The sequence below is a fragment of the Pavona decussata genome, unplaced genomic scaffold (genome assembly GCF_977016875.1).
Source record: "Pavona decussata unplaced genomic scaffold, jaPavDecu1.1 SCAFFOLD_180, whole genome shotgun sequence".
NCBI classification, from domain to species: Eukaryota; Metazoa; Cnidaria; class Anthozoa; order Scleractinia; family Agariciidae; genus Pavona; species Pavona decussata.
This window is the reverse complement of record NW_028145590.1, coordinates 652,920-675,729: the sequence shown is the minus strand read 5'-3', so window position 1 is coordinate 675,729 and position 22,810 is coordinate 652,920. Positions and strand designations below refer to the sequence as shown.

The following is a 22,810-nucleotide window of genomic DNA, read 5'->3' as shown; positions in this document are numbered from 1 at the left end:
AAAACCAACTTTCATATCAAAAGCTTTTGCGCTTAGCCTCGTTTTCATAATGAGGTTCACAGCAACTCGGAAATGACCTGTTGATGGTTTGCATGTGACGTCATGGCGGTCATGTTGGTGGACAGGAACAATAAGATTTTTCTCCTCTGGGAGTTAACTGCTTTTTTTATGCAAACTATGCGAGCAAGTTTTCTTTTGTTTTGTCCACCAACATGGCGGCAATGCGAACCACCTATTGTTTATAAGCAACTTTTCAGTAGGTTTACATTGTTTCTATGTTTCGTTTCTTAGGCCTTACAACAAACAAAAAGATAATCTTATTAAGATCTCTTGTTTTATGCAAACTTGTTTTAAAATAAGAGCGCAAACAATATTCCTATTAACCAAGAAGTCGCAAAATATCCTGTGAACAGGCTTCCAAGTGGGGTAGCTGGGCTCGCTCTGCACGCCGAGTTTTCTCTTCGCCCTATACCCTACATGGGAGCCAGTTCGCAGGCTAGTTGCAAACCTAGAGATACCTTATTATAGGAAATAAACGCATTCATTTTTCTTCACGTTAATTTCTGCGTCATTAATTAAGTAGCGAGTTAATTTTTATGTGGGTGGAGACCCGCTGGTATCATGGACACTGTGAAGAACGCGCGAAGTGGCCAGATTCCTTCGCTGAAATCCTATGTTTAGAGACAATTCCACGAACATTGTTTGTATTCCGGAATTTTATACAAAGTGTTAAAATAAATTTGTTCCTGTTGTCTGAATTCCTGTTGTCTGAACAATTCTGTTTCTTTGTGTAAATTTTCTTTATTAGGAAGTATTTTTTCCTGCAATTCGTGTTAATTCAAGTCGTGTTAATTTCCAATAATAAGGTATGCCTAGGGATGCACGCTATCAAGATGCGTGTACTGAATGATAGACATCACAAGGTACCCTCTAACCTATAAATTCTTACTAAAACAAATAATTCTCTCAAACATGAAGTCATATGAAAATTACAAAAACGTCTGTCTAATATATAGTACCCAAATTCAGGGTTAGGAGAATATCTGGACATCAAGGTAATTAAAAGTACTAATGTCTTGAGCGCAAGTTTGAAATGTTACAATTTAGGATTTGATGCGCGTCCAATGGATGGCTTCGGAAGCAAGCGTAAATAAGCCAGATTTAAAAAAAGAAAAAAAAGGTACCACAACATTAAGCTACCTACCTTAGCGCAATCAACCCTCGTTCTTGATTTCCCCAGCGCTTGCAAACTGATTGGAAATACGATATTATTCATATCCGTGGAACAGAAATCTTTTGGATCAGGTGCTGTTCTAATAAAACTCAACCCGTCCCCGCTAGTTGTATTTTCCACTACTGTGTTTAAAATCTTAGCGTCGCCGACTCTGCTTTTAATTTGAATTCCCGCGAACTTGTTGCCTCTGATACTGCTATCACTAATGGTCAACGGAGAGTTCATTTTGTCGGATCTCACTGCGTATACAGAGTTTTTAATTGTAACGTGGTGTAGATCGGGAAGGAATTCATCGCCTTTTATTGCTTCATACGCTTCGGATATCTCGACATAATCTAGAGATGTAGGCTTGCTTGAGGTTGAAAACTCGACTCCCTTCCAATAAACTTTGCTTGCAAGTAACTTTGCCAGGCTGTGACACTCTATTCCGATATCTTCGCGATGAGCTGAAAAGGAGAAAACGATAAATATCAAGGGAAGCCCCCCACTGGGGGGGGGGGGGGGGGTACTTCCTATAATGGTCCCTTGCTTATTGTTTACTTTTATGTTTTGGACCGTAGATCTTTTTAGATCCGATATGCTGTACTTCTTTTTAACATGTTTTGGCCATGTACTTGTGAAGGAATGTTTTGCTTTTCTCATTTAACTTATTGCGACAGCGACATGATATTTCAGTTCTTTTATTCATTGTTAGTAGTCACGCGCTATGACGTGCACGGATGTCTGAATTTGGGCCCATCCGAAATCACTACCAAGTGCATTTGGTAGACCACTCGACTCGCGTTGGTTGTTCTACTTTTTGCTGTGCTACACTTTGCTGAAGAGAGCCAACCAGCTCAAAACAGCTGTCCTCGGTTGCCACATTCTGTTGATTCTCGATTTGGTCTATCGTGTCGCTGTCGTGTTAAGTTTTCTACGCAGTCCGATCAGCCTTGCAGAAATTTGAGTCATACGGCCGGGGAGGCTCTGTCCGAAAGGGGGACCTTTTTCAGGGTGGAGGTGTATAAAAGGGTAGGGATTTCACGAGCAGAAGTGTAGAAAAACCGGTAGGGAAAACTGTCATTATGGTATTTAAAAGGGGGTTTTCAAAATACCTCGAACAAACCCAACGAAAACAGACAGAGTGTTTCTACTGTAGGTATGTGAAATGGGTACCATTTCCGATGGAAGGTATATGAAAAGGTTACCTTTCCTGTCAAAAATGGAATATAAAAGTGGAAGGGTTGGACTCGGGGCAGAGCCACCCCGTATAAAACTTTCTCTAGTCCCCCCCCCCCCCCCCCCTCCCCTTCTCAGGGGGAAGGCAAACAGAAAAATTCCTGGTAACTGGTAATATCAAATAGCATTTTTCTCTATAATTACTGTTTCATGTTTCTTTATAATGAAGCAGCTTGACCAAAGCTTTCTCAGAGAACTTAAAATCACTGAAAAAACACTAATTTTCCTTAAATAACTCATGTTGTAACTCGCTTGACTAACCGCAATTTTCAACCCCAATCCCCTGATGTTTGCAGTCCACCAAGCTCTTCTCAGTCCCCTGACAGTTCAGCTCGTCCAACCAAGTAGGCCCGGTTCCTCCACCATGCGTGTAGTATCGCTTGGCTCCAAGAAAACCAAGCTGTCTGCAAGCGACCTGTTTTCAGCCAAAGGAAAAACGAACATACGTTTATTGACAGACTAAAATAATTTGTCCTAGAGGCCTGGTTAAACGCCCGATATGATAAGGGGTGACGAGTATTTGTTGAGAGCCTACGAGGTTTGTTTTCAATGACTATCACAGATATACTAGTGTTCCACCCTCCACAACTATCTCAACTTGTCATCGTTGCAAGAACGTAGTAAACTGTTTGACCGTTCACTCTTTCAGTATAAGATTTGCCATAATTTTGATTTATTAATGAGCGTTAATACTTCTTGTAAGAGAAAGTCACATGACTCGACATTTGCATATCTACAATCATTTGTAAATCTTTGTAAATATTGTATAGTTTGGAACTCGACCTCCCGCTACAAGTTGTTAATGCGATTCCTTATCTCACTTTTAAACCTTCGCATGGATTTATATAACAACATTGACCGCCCATTGCCTGTAGTATCTTGGTATTTGGAAGTTATCTTGATTAAAGATTGGAAATTAAAGATTAATGTGGAAGAGATGTTAGGAAGAGTTGACAAACGTCGACTGGAAGTGATGACATTTGACGAGGGTTAAAAAACGCTTACAAGAGTTGAAGAGAGTTGAAGAGAGTTGACGAGAATTAACGAGAGCTAACGAGACACGAGGAAAGATGTCGTGACAACCGACGAGCGTTGACGAAGACTGACGAAAGTTGACGAGAGTTGAGGAGAATTTATTCCTTGAATGCTTTAGAATCCCCTGAGCATTAAAAGCGGCTCCAACCTCCTGTTATTGGTTGCGGTTACATCGACGACTAAACTTAAGTTAGACTTCAATTACACGGCGTCAGTTGGTGACAATGGCAAATCGGTCGTAGAATATTTTTAAACTTTGCAAAAAATTGTATATGAACATGCTGATTACAGTTCCATAATAAAAAAATGGGGGTCACCGAGCTCCTTTTTTTTTTTTTTAGTTATAACAACTTAACGGTAAAAGTCGGGGTGTTTTGAACAGGTCATACTGATGCTATGGTAACCTATTACGTCAAGAAAATGACCATAACTTGTTCACAAATGTTTAGGCATGTTTTTGTTCTATCGTGTGATGAAGAATGGTTCTATTAGTCTGTCAAAGCATAAGTGCTGCAAAGTGATGGAAACCAGTGGCAGCCTCCTTAAAGGAACCTTCGAGAGTAGGGAAGGGGGGGGGGGTGGGTGGAGAGGGAGAGGGTGAGAGGCGACTCATCGTTATAACAGGCCGTTAGTCGAAGTTCAAATAAAGCATGTCTCCTGCATAAAAATATACTCAAGTTTTTGAAAGAAATATCAAAGAATTGAACATATTTTGATTAGCTCTTCGTTTTGTAACTAAGGTTTAACCCATGCACACTGCTTGGGTTTAACTACAGTTACCGTCTTTTGTTTTTGATCATCCAGGCATAAATTTCTTAAAACTATAGTTATAGTAAACATTACCAAAATAACAGCTATTGTTGCCATTGTCTTAACTGAAGACTAACTATTGTTAAGGCGTAGATGTGATCGTAACCATTGTTTCATTGTCACCCCGTATACACGCGCCTTTGTCAATACTCCTGCCTGTTTGTGGAGACGTGCACTAGGCGTGCATTAGCCGATCGTGGAGGCCCGCACAGAACTGAAAATGTGGCAATGCGTCTCGCATCCCATTGCCGCGCACGTCTTGCCATCAAATCATTACATGTGGAGACGCGCGGGAGACACGCACGAAGAATGATGCTCCGCATCTCTTTTCGTTTCTGCGCAGACTGGAAAACGCGCGTGTGATTACCCTATTCCGGAATAGGAATACATACAATTCTGAAAAGAAATCCCTCATAAGAGGTTTTTGGAGTTACTGGAGTACAAAATCGTTCTTAAGTTATCATGTGTCAGCGAAAGTTTGCAGAAATGTTCCCAAATTTACTTAAAAAGTGAAATCTATCGGTTATTCCGCTTATTCTTATTACGGAATACGGTCAATCGAACGCAACCTTAATGCCGCGTCGCCTCACATTTCCGTGCGTTTTTTATCTCAGTAATCAGGTCGTTTATTCTCACTACCAACTGGAATTCATATATATTGATGCCTAAAAAGAGTTTCAGTGTTGATCATCGACTCACCTGAGCGTCTTTGATATCAAACGAATCGTGACAAACAGTTCCCCAGCTCCCTCTCAGAAAAATCTCCAGCCGGCCAACGCGGTAATTTTTCCCACCGCGAAGGCGAATGCCGTCATTGTATGGTGAGGTAACATTCAAATCATCCACATTTATAGTTTTGTTCGTCGAAATTTTCTTGAAGATTATTTTCTCTCGTGAGTTTCCTTTCGCTTGCAGTGATCCTTTGACTTGAAATAAAACGCCGGCGTGAAAATGCAATTCCACGCCCGGTGGAATATTCAGTGTAGCGTTGTCAGCTACAACAACATCTTGAGTTACAACGTAAGGCGATTTGTCCTGTGTAAGGTTGGTATTGACTGTGATATGTCCTCCAAGACTTGCGGTATCCACTTGTTGTGTGACAAGTAATAATAGCAGGGAATAACTCTCCGTATCACTGGTGAATAATCTGGATACTTTTCCATTCCTGGAGGATGAGTTTTGGAGTCTGGAATTGAAAAAGGTGTTACGCTAATGGCTAACAAGATTAGTGATCGATTCACTTCAGTTAAAGTTTATTTTAAACTAAGGTGTTAATTTTCAGTTAAATTACGTCAGCGTGGCATACAGGTTACACATTAGTACATCTATTTCATTGCCCTCTTTTGTTCCGAAGGTAAACAAGCATTTCCTAATCTTCAGCAACTAATAGCATACGAGCACCCGATGTTGCAATGTCATTTCAACTAAATCTTGAATAATGCAAGGATAAGATTATCCTTTTTAGCTCTCCAATCAGCCTTGCATTTGATTTTACGCTTTTTATTATGCTGAACAAAGAAACTCTTGCTTTTCATATACTATGTGTATGCTTTAGATATATTAAAGCTAAGCTACGTTTAATTTATCAATCCGGCCATCAATGCCAATTTCTTTTCACTTCACCTCCTGAAAGTCAAATGCCCCCCTTCCCACCCCCAACACACTCCTTCATCCTTGTGTAACGGAACATTTGATCGGACTCTGTACAGCGAAACTCTCATCAAATTATCAATCAGTTGTATTGTGTACAACTAGAAGGGTTGATAGAGTAAACTCGACAGCACGGTACATGAGCTGAACTCACGCCTTTGAAATCACTCCCTATTTAGAGTGTAAGCGATCTTACTAAAAAGATCTTCTTAATTAAGAGCTACTATTGACAATTTCATCCACAGATTCAAAGCGTGAAAAAACAAAACACGACAGCTCAATGATTAACTTTAAGATCATAATGAAAGCTCAACCGAGTAGAAGGGTAAAACCTGATACATACCTGTAGACTTGCTTCTAACTGAAAAGCAAATCAATTAGGATCGTGGTTTTTCAAGCGTCACTCCATGCATTCTTATACTAACAACTTTAAAAACTGTAAACGTGATTGCAAATGTCTTTTGATGACCTTTAACAAGAGGTCACGATACAAGTTAATTGAATTTGTACAGGGGTTGGTTATACAAGGCGTTTTGACGTCACAAACTGGTTATAATGTTAACATTTCCAACTCGTGCTGTATATTGATCCACGTCTGTGTGTTTCGTTTTATCGTGTCTTAGCATGTTTTATCGCAGTTGATCACGATGTACAGATCTAGCTGCGGGATACGGGATTGAACTTTAAACTGAATCGGGATGCGGGATTATATGTACACGGCCCGCGGCCTTTCAAAAGTTACTCGAGTTTTAAAACTGCTCGCAATTATATGAGCCCATTTCTATCGTCAACTAAATGCAAGTATTTCTGACTGATGATCCAAAGTGTTGTCTATAATCAGTTCATGAAAAACTGCAACGTTTTCGAAGCACCTTAATAAATTGTCCAAATATGCTCTCTTCTGTCACTCTCGCAGGCTATCCCGAGCCACGCACCCCCCCCCCCCCCCACCCTTCACGATGGGGGTATTCAACCTAACTCATAAACAGGATCAGCCCAAAAAGTGCCTACTTAGGAGGCTATCAGCCAGCCAGCCAGCCAGCAATTTTGCTGGAACTTGGCTGAACGAGAAAGGCCAAACTGCAGCGAAAAGACAACAAACGGACACCGTGTTAAGAAAAGGCAGTAGCCATACACATTTTATTTCAATGTTTGTTCCCAACTAAAATATCAGTTAAGATAATGGGCGAGCTATAATACAAGGTGATGTATGTACGTAAAACAACTGCAGTTACTTACTATAACTGAACGGTCGACGCCGAATGAAAAATTCTAATAAGCCTCGAAACTTAAACACTTTCTTGAGAAATAAGGGAACTTGAACAACTCATTTTATCTGACCACTCGCTGGATATGTGAACTCACCAACAAAAATCACCATTCTAAATACAATTTATACGACAAGTTTATCTTGTTTATCCTGACGCAAACCAAAACCAACGGACTAAAACTTTGCACAAAGTTGATCGCAATCGCGATCGCACCAAGCGAAAAGAGCTTGGCTCTGTACAATATTAGCTACAGTGTAGTGCGGTGAGTCGGTTTACAGCAGCTTTTTCCATTTTCATACATTATTACAGGACTGTTTTCAATTTTAATAACTACAATATTGTTGAAAGACAAAGCGCCTTGGCACTGGAACCTAGGTCAATGATGAAAGAAACCGGCCGTCTGAGAAGGCGGGGCCTGGTACGGTGATTGAAAACGGACATGCGCAGGACCAGAGGGACTAGTTACAAGGTACTGGGGCGAACTGCTTGGTAACCGCGGCGGTGGTTGAGAAGGAGAGGGGAGCTGGGGTGCAGCTTGTGATATATAGGCTTGTGGATGTCCTATTCTGTAATTCTAAAAGAAAACAAACGAAAACATTACTTTCAAACTCACAGGAGCTAAGGATAAAGGTAAAAAAGGTTGTTTTTGTTGTAATTTCTCCTTTGGAGGGAGGAAAGAGCTGCACAACACGTGACTCCCGAGACAGTTGCTTTGCAACGCGCCATCATAGTTAATTGAGTTAAATATTGAGTTAAATGCTTTGTGGAAAAATTATCTAGCCGCTCAGGATGCATACCAGTAAAATGACAAGAGACTTATTGCTACAGACTTACCGGCTGGGTAAACTGTGAAAGGAGTGAGGGACGATGCGGAAGTTGCGTGGAGTGCGCGAGCGTGGAGTGAGGGTGCGTGGAAGGTGTGATCACCGGCGTGTTAACGTAGATACTGGAGTTGGAGTTGCTATCATCATCTTCGATATCCATGGCATCCCCTGAAACATGTAAAGGAAACACTGGTTTATCACCTTATACCGCACAAGTGACCTACCTGAACTACATGGAAAACTTGTGTTTATGCGTAAACCACACCGTTTCTTCCTATGTCGTCCTCGTAACGTCAAGTACAATCATAACCTCAAGAAATACGAACAAGTGTTTCCCTTTGGTCTATGTTGTTGAGGAGAGGGGAAAACCAGAGTATCCGGAGGAAAACATCTTGGAGCAAGGACGAGAACCAACAACAAACTCAACCTTCATATGACGCCGAGTCTGGGAATCGAACCTGGGTCACATTGATTGGTGGGAGGCGAGTGCTCTCACCAATGCGCCATCCCTGCTCCCCAAGTTCGACCACCTTCGCCGGTTGTTCACCATACTTGATAATAGATTCACTATAAAGGAGACAGCCATTTTATATAAAACTGCGTAACTGCAAGACATACGCACCAGTAAGTTCCGCTGATGGATTTGACGCGTCGCTGCTGCTGGAGCTTGGTGATCGTCCCGTCACTACAGACGGCCTCGACTTGGAATCTGTGTTGGAATGAAAACAAGTGACGGGAATCAAACAAAGAGGCGTACAATCACACAAGTTTCTGTGTGCTTTTGTTGTAATAAGATATTTTAATCGAAGCAGCGGTTACGAACTTGACATTTTGTCACGCGACTCACACCACCTAAAGTCACGTGACATAAATTAACGCCTAACTTGAAAAAGATTCCGCGAAGGAACAGAACGCTTGCGAAGCTTTCAATTCATTTTTTGAATCCTAGAAAGCTAATTTTGATTTTCTAAACTTCAAATGACAGGATCAGGAAACAATTTATTTTCTCGAGATATTTCACTGTTTGCTTAAAAAAGCGATACAAAAAACCTTGCTTATTAAACACCATGACAAGGCAAAAGTACCTTTCTGAAGTTCCTCCGATATGCGCGATGTCAGTTTTTCAATAAACTTCACTTTTCCTTCCTCCTTCCTCGTCAGCTGTTCGTGTTTCTTTTGAATTTCTGAATACGAAAAAGAAGCAATAAAGATGTAAGACCCTTGTCAGATTGTCGACTGTTAGATAAACCCTTTGACAATTCAATTCAGTCACAAAGCAGGATTTTTAGGCGGTCCTGAAGTGGTTCTCTCTGGATTAACTTACCATTCAAAGTACCTTCGGCACAGTGCAGTTTGTTACGCTGTTCACTGGATTCTATTTCTTCCCATGCTTTTATCGATTAAAGGCCTCACATTTACATGTACGTCAAGCAAATTAATAGAGATTTACCATTACGTTAACGGCAAACGGCGGAAATGACCACGTGACCACGTCTACACTATATTTGCCGCTCGCTGTTTTCAGTGTCTGGGTAAAATTGAGTAGTTTTGCGTTAGCATCAAAGGTCTGAATTATTTTGCACTATTCTCATCTGTGTACTAGATTTTTCAAGAAAAAATTAACGCGGATCTCACGTTTGCCGTAAACGCGATTTTAAATCTCTCTAATATCAAATTAATCCGGTATCTTAGTACATTAAAAAGAAGAGGTTTCTAACCTTCGAGTCTGTGTATAAAATCGTTAATCGTAACCATTCAATGACATCTACTAAGTGCTACTTTCAGTGTGGTGCTGTTTAGAGCGGTTTGCAACGAGTGTCGTAAAACCAAAATCAAAGTGATTAGTCTGGCCAATCACAATAGACAAACAGCGCAATGAACCAATCAGAATTCTAGGAAACAGACAAACAGCGCAATGAACCAATCGGAATTCGAGGCAATTACGTGTAACCGGTGCCAAGCGCGGGAAAACGCGTCCGAGCGAGGCACGATTGGTTTTGGTTTGGCTTCTGAATGGCCGAGAAAGTGGCGGGAATTTTGCCAGCCAATCAAAGAGCGAAGTAAACAAAACCAAGCCAAACGTAAATTACGTTTGAAACTCTAATGAAAACCGCTCTATCATCCTACAAACGCTGGCTCTACATGTTGAATCCTTCATAATCGTTAACATTTTTATTTAAGGTAAAAGGACAAACATCTGTGAAAGTACTTGAGATGACAAGCAGCAGCACAAACCTCGTTTAAGGCGAGAGTCCCCATCACCGTACATTAAACCTCTTCCATCCATTCTTGAAGAATAACTCCCTCTTCCATAAGCATTGTTAGGAATCTTTGTTGAATGATGTAAGAGACCTGGAACAAAGAAACACATTCATTTACCTTGAAGCCACAGTAAGGGCAACCTCCAGTAATTTAACAGCAGTGTAGCAGCTCTCGTAAGCTTGTAAATGTTTTAATTGTATAGCAGCTGTTTTTGTTCTTAGGGTTGGGGGAATTGTTCTGTTGTTTTTTTCTATTGTTTTCTAGAAGGGTTGCAAACCAATCACGTGAGACTTTGAGAGCTCATCAAAATTTACGGGGCAGTCTCATCAAATTCAAGGATTCTCTAAGTTTTCAGCTTTTCATGTTTATTATTTCCTTGAGGTTTTGAGCAAATCCAGATGCCACCATAGGGTAATAAGGTGGGGACACATAAACATTTCAGCATTTTTTTTCGCGATGTTTTTTAGGTTCTGCATGAAGAAGAAAAGGGTGGGGATTGATTGGTTTTGTAGAAATGGAGGAAACTTTAGATTTGAAGATGATTAAAATAATTTAAATTTGATGTCAACAATCAATAAATTATTAATAAATGGACGCCAAAACAGTCTGCTGACAACCCAGAGCGCTATGCATGGTATAGTGGCCAACTGTCAGACAGTGTGTGCAAAATTTTTATCCCAGTAAATCACATTCTATTTCATAAAAAAAAAAAAAATTTTTAAACCAGTCTTCCCCCTCAACAATGCTTTTGATGTCCTTACCAGACTTCTCCTCCAAATCAGGGCTGACAGGTTCCACATGTGGCCCGTTGATCTCTCCGCCGCTCGATACCGGTCGATGAGCTAACGAGGGAGATGCCGAAGGCAAGCTGAGGTTTGGAAGTGACGTGCTAAGCTTAATGACAGACGAGGAAAAGGCAGAGGATGAAGAATTAGTGCTTGCTGTCGTAGGAGCTATGCTGGGTGGTACAGGTCTTGGCATGTCCACTGACAGCCGGTTACGAGATCGATTGCGGTACTCCAGTAATGATACCTGCAAGAACCGATACCAACATGATAACCAAAATTACTTACTATAAACTTACCACTACCCCAAAGTGATGACATCACAAACATTTGAATTTGTGAAATATAGGATTTAAAAAGATGTTCGGAAAGAGAATGATGAAAAAATAATGCCTCCTTACCAAAATAAGCGTCTTATTGCAATTTGGAGGCGAACTACATGTATTAGCACTGCTATGCTCTGCTGTCTCCATACAAATCTTTCTACGGTAAGTTTGTCTGAGACATTTCGACTTTATTTATTTGGTTGTTCATATTTTTACTGAGTCCAGGACGTACTCAGCCAACATGGTACTGCTAAGCTTGCTTACTGACCTTCAGCTCAGGGTCAACTCAGTTTTGGGGAATGATAACAAATGCAGGTTTTAAAAATTAGCTCTCCCCTCCCCTCCCCAAAAGCACAACCAAATTCCAACAACAGTATGCATGTTTAGCTGTTTGTGTTCTAGTGATTGATTTACTGATTTACGAGTGAATGGCTGAGCCAAACCTCTTCTAAAACATTCAGGGACCAAGCATTCTCACCTTTTTCTTGCTTGGAGTCCCAGAGGAATCACCGCTCTGCGAAAACTGCAGCACAGACTGCCCAGTTGAAGGTACAGCACCAGGTGAAACAGCACTTGTCACCAGAGGACAACCACCTCCAGGCGATACAACAGGATTTGTACTACTACTAACGGGGGAAATATTTACAAGTCTGGGGTCACTGGGTCTCCGCTGCAAAATCCCTGCACTGTTCGTCGCTGCAGTAACGACAGTGCTCTGCAAGGTGACTGTTGAATTTATATATGGAGTCTCTACACTGCTTGGCGCAGTGGAAGTGCTCACTTTTAGAAGTGTTTCTTCCTTTAATGAAAATTGTTCACTGTTTGTGACTGGTTCTTCCTTGTGAGGTTGCAAGTCGTTCACACTGTCCGCCAACACAATCTGCACTTGCTGTTCCAGTGCAACTGGTGAGCTTACAATAAGGGGTTCTTCCCGCAGTGCTTGACTTGGTAACAACCGCATCGTTTCCTTAACGGATTCCTTTGATTCTAAATTCACGTTTTGGAAGTTTCTCAAGTGTCGTTTTTTGAGGGGCAGGGGATCTGTTGATGAAACAGAATAAAGACACCTGTTTAATGTTGACACCATAACAACTTCTTGTGATCAAATACTGCCAGTACTGCCAGCCAATCTTCTACCCATCTAGCCTCCTACGCAGACGTTCTTAGGGGTTCGTCACGTCTGCGTGGGAGGCTACTACTCATCCATCCAACTCCTGTCTGTTCAAATTTTGAACGTTGCGTTGCTCACTCAGAATAAACTATCCACTACCTAGTTATCTCAGTTGAGAAGTTGCCACTGTGCAATGTAGGTGGCAGGGGAATTGAACTCCAGCGACAAGTTGCATAAAACTTAACCGCGGGCGTAAATGCTATCATCAGACGTTAAAATAGTGAAGGTCACTGGGATGAAGGTCTGGCGTTAATAGTTACACGCGACGTTAAATTTTATGCAACTCACCCAGGACAGAAGTCTCCTGAGAAATCAATGGCAACATATCTGCAAGATTGTTTACATGAACACCAAGCAGAATCAGAGGTTGGTGTTAGAGAGGTTGGACTGTTCTGAGATCTAACCATATGCCAATATGAGTAAGCATTTCGCTGCATTATCATCCTTTTGATTTCTTACCTAGCATTTTGGGAAGGCCATTTCTTCTCAGTGAAGAAGGAATTGTCTTTCCATTGACTGGCCCATTCATAGAGTTGCAGACATTAATTTTAAAGCCATTAGGAGGTCGTTCATTAACCAAGTTTTGACCACAAAGGTACTGAAATAACCACCTCTGCAAGAATAAAAAAAAATGACAACAAAATGAGATCATACCACTGTTTGAAATTTAAATTATTGAGGTTAAATACTGTAGTACACTGGAGCAAGATATCTTCTTAAAATTCAAATCTGAGATTTAAAAGGGTAGTTTCGTGCGAATTTGATGTCATTTTAAAACCCAAAAAATGTTTGTCTATCAACAGAAACAAAACAAAACAAAAAAAAAGAAATTGTCTAGTTGTGTTATAAATAATCACCCCAGTGCAATGAAATGTCAGTAAGTGCCTCTAGCCAGTGGCAGAGTAGGTTGGAATGGATTTAAACTTGACAAATGTTAGGCTTACGTTTTTCAAGTTCTCACATTTTTGTTTCCAAATTGCGCTAGAACAGATCACAAGTTGTTTCTTTCAAGAATTGAGTTGTTTTCTTTCCTCCCGTTGTTCTAGAATTATTTTGTAGCCAGGTGAAGGTCTCAATTCATCGTTTTTAACAAAAGAGTTTTAACAAACCATAACATTTCCCCTTTAAACATTTAAGTGTATCATGTGGTTCTAACTTATATTCAAGTTACACAACAAAATATTAGTTTAACATACAGTGTATCAATCTTTCATTTTCACTTCAAATATTATTTCATACATTTCAGATTTAAATGAAAGCTCATGAGCAGTACTTTTTCTTATGCTGTAATGCTTATTCTGCTGTAAAGGTGGTTCTACACACACCAAGTGGCTCTTTTCACTCAGTTGTACCTTCTTTAGTGATCCATACAAAGGGCTTGTTCTTGTAGCTCTCTGTCCAAACTTAATGGATGCCACAGGACTCCCAGGTGCAGGTCCTGGGCTTGTTCTTTCTGTGGCCGAACCACTGTATCCACTAGCTACACTCTCAGCACTGGTTGGGGAGCCTGTTCATAAGCACAATGAGTTACTGATGGAAATTTTAGGTTTAAACAACCAACACCAACCTTTTAGCCAGAAAATGAAAATCTGGATGTCTCCCTGAAAATTTGCAAGTCAGAAATTATGCCACTTTTCAGGGATTTTTGTTTCCAAAAATGTGGCAACCCATGGACAACCTATGGCTAAAACCTTGACAATTCAACTTGTGAACTTCACTCGCCCTCGTCGTCATCTCCAACACCGTCATATTTCTTTTCAGTGAAGACAACTTCCTCCTTGTCCTCCTCTTCTTCTCGATCTCATCTTCTTGTAATCTCTAGCATCTGCCTTTTGAGGAGTCTCTTTCACAATCTTTTTGTTGTGAGTTTTAGATACTCAGAGAAAACACGCAAGGGAAAACACTAGACCAGGAGAGTCGCCCTGCACTAAAAAGTCGGCAATTCATAATTCAGTCCATTTCTATCACCATCAGATTTTGTTCTCAGCGGCGTATCATGACTACTAGTGGGTACTTCATTATTACTTGAACAGAAGCTATTTCTTTATTTACGAAGCAGAACGTTTGCATGTATGTGCCACGTTTCTAAAGCTTTCAGAATGTGAAAAAGTAGTTACGTTTCGATTAGATTTTGTCAAAAACTTTCAGTTACAGTTTTATTTTCCTGAAGATGAAAATTCTACTCGCCAAACCGGGCGAGTAACCTGAGATTTCCACTCGCCCGACGGGCTTGACACTCGCATTGGCGAATGGGCGAGCGCCAATTTCAAACCCTGCTTCTATCAAACTTACCTGCAGTCGAAGGGCATGGACTGGGTGTGTTTCTACCACTGCCAACAGAAGCGTTTATCTCCACCAAACACTCTGAAAGAGAGTTGCTCAAGTCTTTCTTAAACTGGCTGCTGTCTGTTGTGCTTGTGCACACAGTATCATGTCCAGACACCATGACAGTATTACAAGTTTCAGGTAATTGTTCTGGATCAGTTGTGCTATTCACCGTGTCCAAAACAGGCTTGGGGTCACTTTCATCTTGCGGTGCAATGGGGGAGCAGGGAGCTGATGCTTCACTGTGATCTGCCGGCTCAGTCTTTACAGTAAGGGCAGAGTCCCTAGTGGGCGTATCCTTCACCTCTTCCTCTGCGTACTGAAATTAAGATTTTTTCAATGTGTTAGAGCTAGCAGAAAATGTAAAATTGTCCTCAAGAGATAGATCTCTCATAGAGTGAACAAATCGATGGCAGTTTTCTATGGTCTACATTCTTATAGACCATAAAATGACGTCGAAAAATGTTCAAAACTCAACTGGAACCATGAGCCGCAGGCAAGTGGTTTCACTGCCACATTTTGGACACTTTATGGCATCATTTTATGGTCTATAAGAGTTTATACAATGTACTGAATACTACGCGCGCTGTGATTGGTCGTTGCCCATGATCTATTAGAGTACAGACACACGGATGACGTCACGGGAAAATTGTTTTTCTTTGTTTTGTCCAACATGGCGCGCGGTTTTTAAAATGTTTGCAAGATTATTTCGAATTGAGCAAGTGAAAGCCTCGAGAAAAGTTAAGCAGGAGCTGTTTACAAACAAGAAAACAAGAAAAAGAAGAGACCAATTAAGTGTTCTTATCTATTTGAAAATGCCTAAACTGGAAAAAATCTTCGAAACAGCTGTTATCGCTACAAAAACGCTCACAGTTTTGAAAATATTTACTCGATTATTCTGCTTTGAGCAAGCGAAGGCCTCGGAAAAAATTAGAGGAAGCTGTTTACAAGTACAATAAAGAAGAAAAGAAGAAGCCGACACGGAAAGTAGCGTTGGTGACTTTGAAAATGCCTGAACTGGCACTAATCGAACAATCAAGCGCTCAGAGGCAAGTGTGTCGTGTTTCCTTTCTGTTCATTGTATAAAACAAATAGATTCCAAGTTGCCGTGCGTCTGTTCAGTAATAGATCACAGAAGACGTCAAATTGTGGTAAGAACATCAGTGACACATGAGCCGCACTTTTTTGTTCTTACCACATTTTGACGTCATCTGTGATCTATTACTGAACAGACGCACGGCAACTTGGAATCTATTTGTTAAATCAACCATAGAAAACTGCCATCAATTTGTTTTTTACAATAACATGGAAAAAGTACGAGTGGAATTGGCTTTATTTTCCGTTAAGAAAGCATGCACATTACATCTGACGTCATTTTTATTGTCTGTACTAATAAAGACAATGGCTATGAGCCAATCAGCACACAGGAATTTAGACAGTTATGAAATCCCTCATAAAGTGGTTTTTGGAGTTACTGGAGTACAAAATCGCACTGAAATTATCATGTGTCAGCGAACGTTTGCAGAAATGTCTTCTCAAATTTACTTAAAAAAAGAAATCTAACAACTATTCTGCTTATTCTTATTCCAGAATACAGTCAATTGAACGCAACCTAGAAGTTCATCTATCTATCAATCAGCACTCTCAGTGGTGCCCTACCTGTTTACTGTCCTTGGGAAATCTGAAGCTTTGACTTGGCGACGTTGATGGAGTTACAGAACAAGGTTCCTGGACATCAGGTAAACATGATGCCGATGACACCATTGGCGTCGTGGGTGTAGAAGCCGTGCTACTATGATCGTCAGGAGACAAAGGCTCCGAAGAACAACTAGATAACCTAGCCCTCTTCCTCTTAAACCCTGGCGTCACAGTGCGCCTCTTATTAAATGTTCGTTTCATGACCTTAATGTTCTTGCTGCTCAACTTGCTGAAGGGCGCCTCTTGGCTAACAGGGCTGATTTGTTCAGGTTTGAGTTCCTTCTGGGACTCCTTTTTGCGTTTCTCTTTCTTTTCCATTTTCTCGATCTGTTTCAGGTACGCCTCCAGTTTCCTTTCCTCTCTGCTTTTCTTACCGCGCTTCTCGGGATTGTTCTCTATGTCAGAGTCACTGTCACCCTGCAAAACCATAACATCAGAGTCAAAATTCTCCTTAGTTCCACCATACATTCTGCCTATATCCACTCAAAAGAACATAGTTTTGTATCAAGGGATTTTCTCAAACTTTTTAACTGTGCCTTTCAATAACATACGGGACTCTGAACTTACCCCCCAACTAACGATTTGTGTGTTTTACTGCTGTTGATCATAATCATGGTGACAACCGGCAGACTGTAAAAAATACAGAAACCGACAAAGTGGATTAAAAATCCACCAATCATAGCACAAGAACATAACCTTTGACCCCAATGAGCCAATAATTTTTGTTTTCTTAAAGGTGAAAAGGGTTACGGTTGGTTGAATCTTCAACTTCAGAGAGCGCATGTTATTGAAAAGCATAGTAGGCTCCAGACCATAGATATTATTAAGGCATTTTTAAGCTCAGACAACACTGCATCTAGGTAGATAAACAGGACAGTGAGGGAAGCTGTCATTTCCAATTTTCCTTACCTGTAAACCATGACTATTGGCAAGCGACACTCTCAGTGGAGACATCTTCTGGTGAGAGCCAGAGTTGCTGTCTTCATCATGTGGCTTAAATCTCTTATGTGTGTGACCATTGTTATTCTGGCTCTGGAACTTGACGTTGTATTTCATAACATTACACGTGTCCTGTGCACATGCACAGTCCAGGTAACTATGGTACTCTTCAAATTGGAACTCAAATGGGATGGTAATTTCAGTTCCCTTTGGTAAGGGACTTGAGGAGAAGATGCCCAGACACACTCTTCCATTAAGCACAAAGTGTTTGACCTTAAAGACAAACATCGACATCACATAAGACAGAGCAAATAATCACCAAGCCTCTTAATGTTTTTAAAGGAAGCTACTGCATTTAGCACTGAAGCAGCCAAATACTTTGCCATAATTTTCACACTGATTAGCTTAACCTGAGTATCAAGCTTTCCTAGGGGGGAGGGGGGGGGGTTGAGGGGGGAGGAGGAGAAGAGGAGAGAAAGGCCTGGTTATGATTAGCTTGGAAACTTACTTCTACACTCCCTTTGCTTAAAGCATGCCAAAAAAATTCATGCCAGCTCCAGGTTAAAACATACCTTGACAGTTCAACTTAAACTTAAACTTAAACTTAGTATTACAAAAGCTTTGGAACAAGAGAACCACTACATGTACCTTGGTTAGCATTTTTATCCTGAATAAGGCTTTATCAGCTTTTAAACAACCAGCCTGTTAGACCCAGGAGGGGAGAAATTAACATTTTACACTTAAGTGGGGGAGCACTATTACTAAGACCACTATTATTGCCAAATAGCGAAGTGTCCAAATGTTATGAGTCAATAAAAGTCAGTTTAAACCTAGTAAAATGAATAAATGAGATGCCAAGAGTCAAATGCATCTCCTCACCTCTGAATTGGGCGAGCACGATCTTCTAGCAAACCTCGCATCATTGCCATGCGTTCGTGCATCAACACACAACTGCAGATGATCCAGTTCAGAGTAATAGAATACATAGGGGCTGCATCTACACACACAACAAAAACAAACAATACACAATTTTAGAAAGGTTCTGCGTGGGACAATGTGGGTGAATAGTTCGAGGTGCGGAATTGAAATCAGGAGGTCTCTGGCTCAACTCCCCTCTCTGGTTTATTTTACAGTAGCCCTGCATTGCAGAATCCTTAGTCACACTATGAAAACACTTGCCTAGATAACCTCTTGCTAGCTGGGATTTGCTAAATAAATCAATCAACTTTGTTTAATGAAGGTGACACTTAACTGCCTGTTACGACCAACAAACCTGTGGCACTCAGATTCCAGATCGAATTAGAATTTGGAAATGCTGGTTTTTGAGGAGAGCGAGACCGGAGTGCCCAGACAAAAACATCTCGGAGCAAGGACAAGAACCAGCAACAAACTCAACCCACATAGCCAAATCGAACCTGGGCCACAATGGTGGGAGGCAAGTGCTCTGAACACTGCACATCCCTGCTCCCCAGTTTGTAACATTACGTTCAGTAGTTTAGAGCTAATGCCATCAACTAAGACCTATAGAGTTAAATACTTGAATACTGTGTCAAACTACAGCTTGTATGACTAAAAGTGACAAGAACTAAACATAAACCTTCTGACCAATACCTTTTGAAAAATGGATTTTCGGCTTCAAACTTAGAGAGGAGCATGAGTTTACCCTGAAAAGAACGAGTAAAAGTTACGAAAATGAGTAACATAATTTTACCAAGCCTATTCTTGGCATAAAGGCCAAGCAATACGGCAACATTTTGTAGCAAAACAAAAAACAAAAATCATTTTATCGCAACTTATCACGCAAAAAATGTTGCATTGCAAGTTGCCATTGTTTGTTGCCTGTATTACCACCTCCACGTGCAATGAATTTTCATGTTGCAGAAAGTAGATGCTATTTCTACTTTTTGCAACTTCAAAGTTTTTTGCGGGCAGGGGTGATAATAGGCACAACAAACAATAAATTAATTATTAATCGCAAGTTGCAACACAGCAATTGTTGTGTGGTAAGTTGCATGAAAATGCTTCCCGTATTACTTGGACATAAGTTTGCAACTAAAAAAAGGCAAGAAAAATTAACAAACCTTGCATTGGATGACAAACTTGTTCTTGTCCATGTCCTCAGTTGCCACAATGCCCTAAGTGCATAAACAACAAAGAATTGCGCATAAAAAAGGCTATCCCTTCAATCCCAAATATCAAGGAACAAATTCTCCAATCTAGTCCCCACACTTTTCTGATAAAAGTACCAGAGAGAAGTTATTAAAATATCAAGAAAATTCACCTAAGGTGATCATATCCCTAATTCTCATGACCTCAGAAGTTGAAGAAACATTGTATTACAAGGAGAAATTTGATGCTGATCACTGTTAGGGCTTAAAGAGTTATACATGTGAACATCATTTCAGAACTCCCACCCAATACAAGCTAATACAGGAAGACCTAACAAAATGGGTTCAGCAAGCTGGGTCGTGTGAAATACACAATCTTCCAGTTGCATCAGTTGATGGACCAGCTTTGCAATGGGAATTCTTTTGTACACTAGAAAGTACTTGTAACAGAGTTTACAATAATAGTTGTAACATTCGGTCAAAATGTGTGAACTTTAAATCACCTTTCTGTATTTCTGCACATCTACTACTTTGCAGAGCTGCGCATCATTGTCCACCACTGGCAAACATCCATTTTCCTGTCAAGTAAAAGAAGACTTAGAAAACATCTCAAATAAACTGATGAAACCAGAGACCCCTCTTTTGAACTGTAAACACTAGAAACTTCCTGGGGAAGTGTCATGGGGTTTTTGACCTCTTTTGTTAAAAATGGTGAAATAAGCCTTCACATAGCTACAACACAATTATTCTAGAACAACAAGAGGAAAGAAATCAGCTAGAACTTGAAAAATGTTAGCCCGACATAAATTTTTTCAAGTTTCAATCCATTAATTTCATTAACTACTCTGTCTCTGGCCAGAGGCACTAATTGACAGACAATTATTGTTTTCGTTTCTATTGACAGACAAACATTGTTGTATTTTGAAATGACATCAGATTCGCATGATACCTCCCCTTTAATAAGTACATATCAAATTCTTATCTCACTTGAATTCTAACAGGATTAATTTAAATTAGCAGATTTTCAAATTGTCTAATTAATAGCACACAAAACTAATCTCTATTTCCTTTCAAACTGATGTTCAACATTAACCCTGGGAAAACTTGGCCATATAATCTGAATGGCCTCTTATTATTCCAGTCAAGTTTTTTACAAATTATTGGGAAATCAAAGCCAAGGAAATTCAGGATTTATTTTCTGCTAATCAGCTTCAGTTATAAAAATAATTTGAATCAAACAAATAAAGCCTACATTGTCTGGAAATTAACTTAAAGATGATGATTTTTTTGAACATTTAGACATACCTGAATTGAGTTCAGAGCTAACTGCTCAAACTCTTTGCCATAAATATTTTCCTTCAATTCCTCGTAATTATCATAAGAATTACAAGTACTGTCCCAAGCCTCACTAGTATCCTCATCAACTGTGGACCAAAATAGGAAAATCATAATTAAGCAGGGTTGGAAACTATAAATTTTTCAATTTGTCTCTTAGCAGGGCATGTGTAAAATTGAGGCTATACTTCTGACAGACTCTAAGAAAAAATTTCTTGAACATCTGCATCTCTGGGCTTTTCAACCAATGCAAGGCAATTAATTCAAATATTGGACAACCAACAGCTGTGGCATTTTCTTGGTGTAATGGATGGATGCTTACTGTGAGGCTAATAGTGTAGAAGGCACAGGTGGGAGGGGGGGAGGGGATCCTTTCAGTTTTAGATATCTAGAGGGGGAGGGATGGCAGGCTTAATCGTCTTGTCAAAAATCAACAATCTACCGCAAAACTTAACATTTGCATTCCAGCACATTTGTAGCAAAACATAACAAATATGCATAGAGATTCCCACAAAACAGAGTAGTTGGCATGTAGTGAATAATTTTTGGGGGGTTTCAATAACAAAAATTTGGTAGCGCACACTTCAAATTTAGGAAGAACGAAAATTCAACGACATGTTGGGCCAGCAACTTCCTTTTGACTGGCAGAAATTAGCCACCAATGATTGGGTATGGATTTTTTCTTCAACCCCACAAATTAGAGGCGGAGGAAGGGGGGGGGGGGGGGGGGGTTAAAATAACACATTTGAAATGTATCGAATGTTTTTTTCAATGAAACAAAACACAATGATGTACTAACCAGGAACAAATCCAGGGGGTGGTTTTTGTTTCTGCCTCTGTGACAAGAAAAGAGAAAAGATCAGTTCAACAAAATGACAAATGTTTGAAATTCTATTCAGTGTACATACCCTTCTTCTCTTGGGCTTCTTCTCTTTGTCATCCTTATCACTCTGTTAAAAAAAGGTTTTTCAGTTAGTTAACCACAAAACAGAACTTCAATACTGTAAAATTTCAGACAACTGACAAAGGTGTGTGGAGGTTGAGATGACTGAGTAACTGATGAAATTTTGAGATACACTTCGGCCATTATAAAATACCTCCCAATAGTTTTAATCCCTGCTTAGTGAAAACCATTTACTAAATACAGTGTAAATGTAACAATATTAACAGCACAGGTGATGGTTTAGCCATAAAAGATAGAACAAACTACCTACATGGATTATATTCTGGTCTTTAACCTTGATCTTGTTAGGACCTCGTTTTCGTTTCTGGCTGACTTTGGCTGTCAGCGTGATTCTTGTTGGTGTATTAGAGACGGCAGTGTAAGATGGCGTGTCCCTGTCTTCATCACTATCTTCATCATCATCGTCATCATCTACAAAGAGCAAAACATGTTAGCTGTGTACTGAGGGTTGGAAGTCCGGGCTTTTCATGATGCACAGTCAAAACTCAAAAACATTTTGTCCTAAGAAGACAGTTCAAGGGAGTCTTCTACCTTGCAACACAAAGGGAAATGTATGACAAAACTCAGAGTAAGATTAACTTTCTGTGCTGAACTCCCCAGTTGATGTATATGAAGAGTCAAAAGTCAAACAAGTGCAGAGTTCCTTATATAGGGCTAAATGTAATTTAGGCGAGGTTAAACTTGAAACAATGCTGGCCAGCGATCTACCCCATTAATTTATGTGGGGCAGTCCAAGGGTTTTGTAGGGCCTCAGTAAATTTACAGCTCCCCTATTGATGTCAACCATTTTGCTTGCAATGTGCTACGTGTACAGTTGCAGAAAAAAGCTTTACTCCCATCCCTCCCCTCCCTCTA

General features: G+C 40.2%; 2 protein-coding genes across 2 annotated transcripts in view; both read right to left on the bottom strand.

Moving 5' to 3' along the window:
* LOC146463120 (uncharacterized) overlaps nucleotides 1-5,502 on the bottom strand; it is a 69,072-nt gene extending 63,570 nt beyond the window's left edge. The window contains exons 1-3 of the mRNA XM_085084656.1: nucleotides 4,997-5,502; nucleotides 2,714-2,867; nucleotides 1,205-1,680 (exon numbers count right to left, since the gene is read on the bottom strand). Coding sequence (XP_084940782.1) covers nucleotides 1,205-1,459 — 255 coding nt within the window. The 5' untranslated portion in view covers nucleotides 1,460-1,680; nucleotides 2,714-2,867; nucleotides 4,997-5,502. The remainder of the gene's footprint in view (nucleotides 1-1,204; nucleotides 1,681-2,713; nucleotides 2,868-4,996) is intronic.
* A 1,557-nt stretch (nucleotides 5,503-7,059) lies between these two features.
* Nucleotides 7,060-22,810, bottom strand: part of LOC146463119 (uncharacterized) — a 29,552-nt gene continuing 13,801 nt past the window's right edge. The window contains exons 8-27 of the mRNA XM_085084825.1: nucleotides 22,206-22,366; nucleotides 21,900-21,941; nucleotides 21,791-21,827; nucleotides 20,962-21,080; nucleotides 20,160-20,234; nucleotides 19,630-19,683; nucleotides 19,160-19,212; nucleotides 18,428-18,545; nucleotides 17,519-17,821; nucleotides 16,571-17,026; nucleotides 14,879-15,230; nucleotides 13,939-14,093; nucleotides 13,046-13,199; nucleotides 11,894-12,456; nucleotides 11,066-11,336; nucleotides 10,278-10,394; nucleotides 9,128-9,226; nucleotides 8,665-8,751; nucleotides 8,053-8,210; nucleotides 7,060-7,792 (exon numbers count right to left, since the gene is read on the bottom strand). Of these exons, the coding sequence (XP_084940951.1) occupies nucleotides 7,595-7,792; nucleotides 8,053-8,210; nucleotides 8,665-8,751; nucleotides 9,128-9,226; nucleotides 10,278-10,394; nucleotides 11,066-11,336; nucleotides 11,894-12,456; nucleotides 13,046-13,199; nucleotides 13,939-14,093; nucleotides 14,879-15,230; nucleotides 16,571-17,026; nucleotides 17,519-17,821; nucleotides 18,428-18,545; nucleotides 19,160-19,212; nucleotides 19,630-19,683; nucleotides 20,160-20,234; nucleotides 20,962-21,080; nucleotides 21,791-21,827; nucleotides 21,900-21,941; nucleotides 22,206-22,366 (3,572 nt within the window). The 3' untranslated portion in view covers nucleotides 7,060-7,594. The remainder of the gene's footprint in view (nucleotides 7,793-8,052; nucleotides 8,211-8,664; nucleotides 8,752-9,127; nucleotides 9,227-10,277; nucleotides 10,395-11,065; nucleotides 11,337-11,893; nucleotides 12,457-13,045; nucleotides 13,200-13,938; nucleotides 14,094-14,878; nucleotides 15,231-16,570; nucleotides 17,027-17,518; nucleotides 17,822-18,427; nucleotides 18,546-19,159; nucleotides 19,213-19,629; nucleotides 19,684-20,159; nucleotides 20,235-20,961; nucleotides 21,081-21,790; nucleotides 21,828-21,899; nucleotides 21,942-22,205; nucleotides 22,367-22,810) is intronic.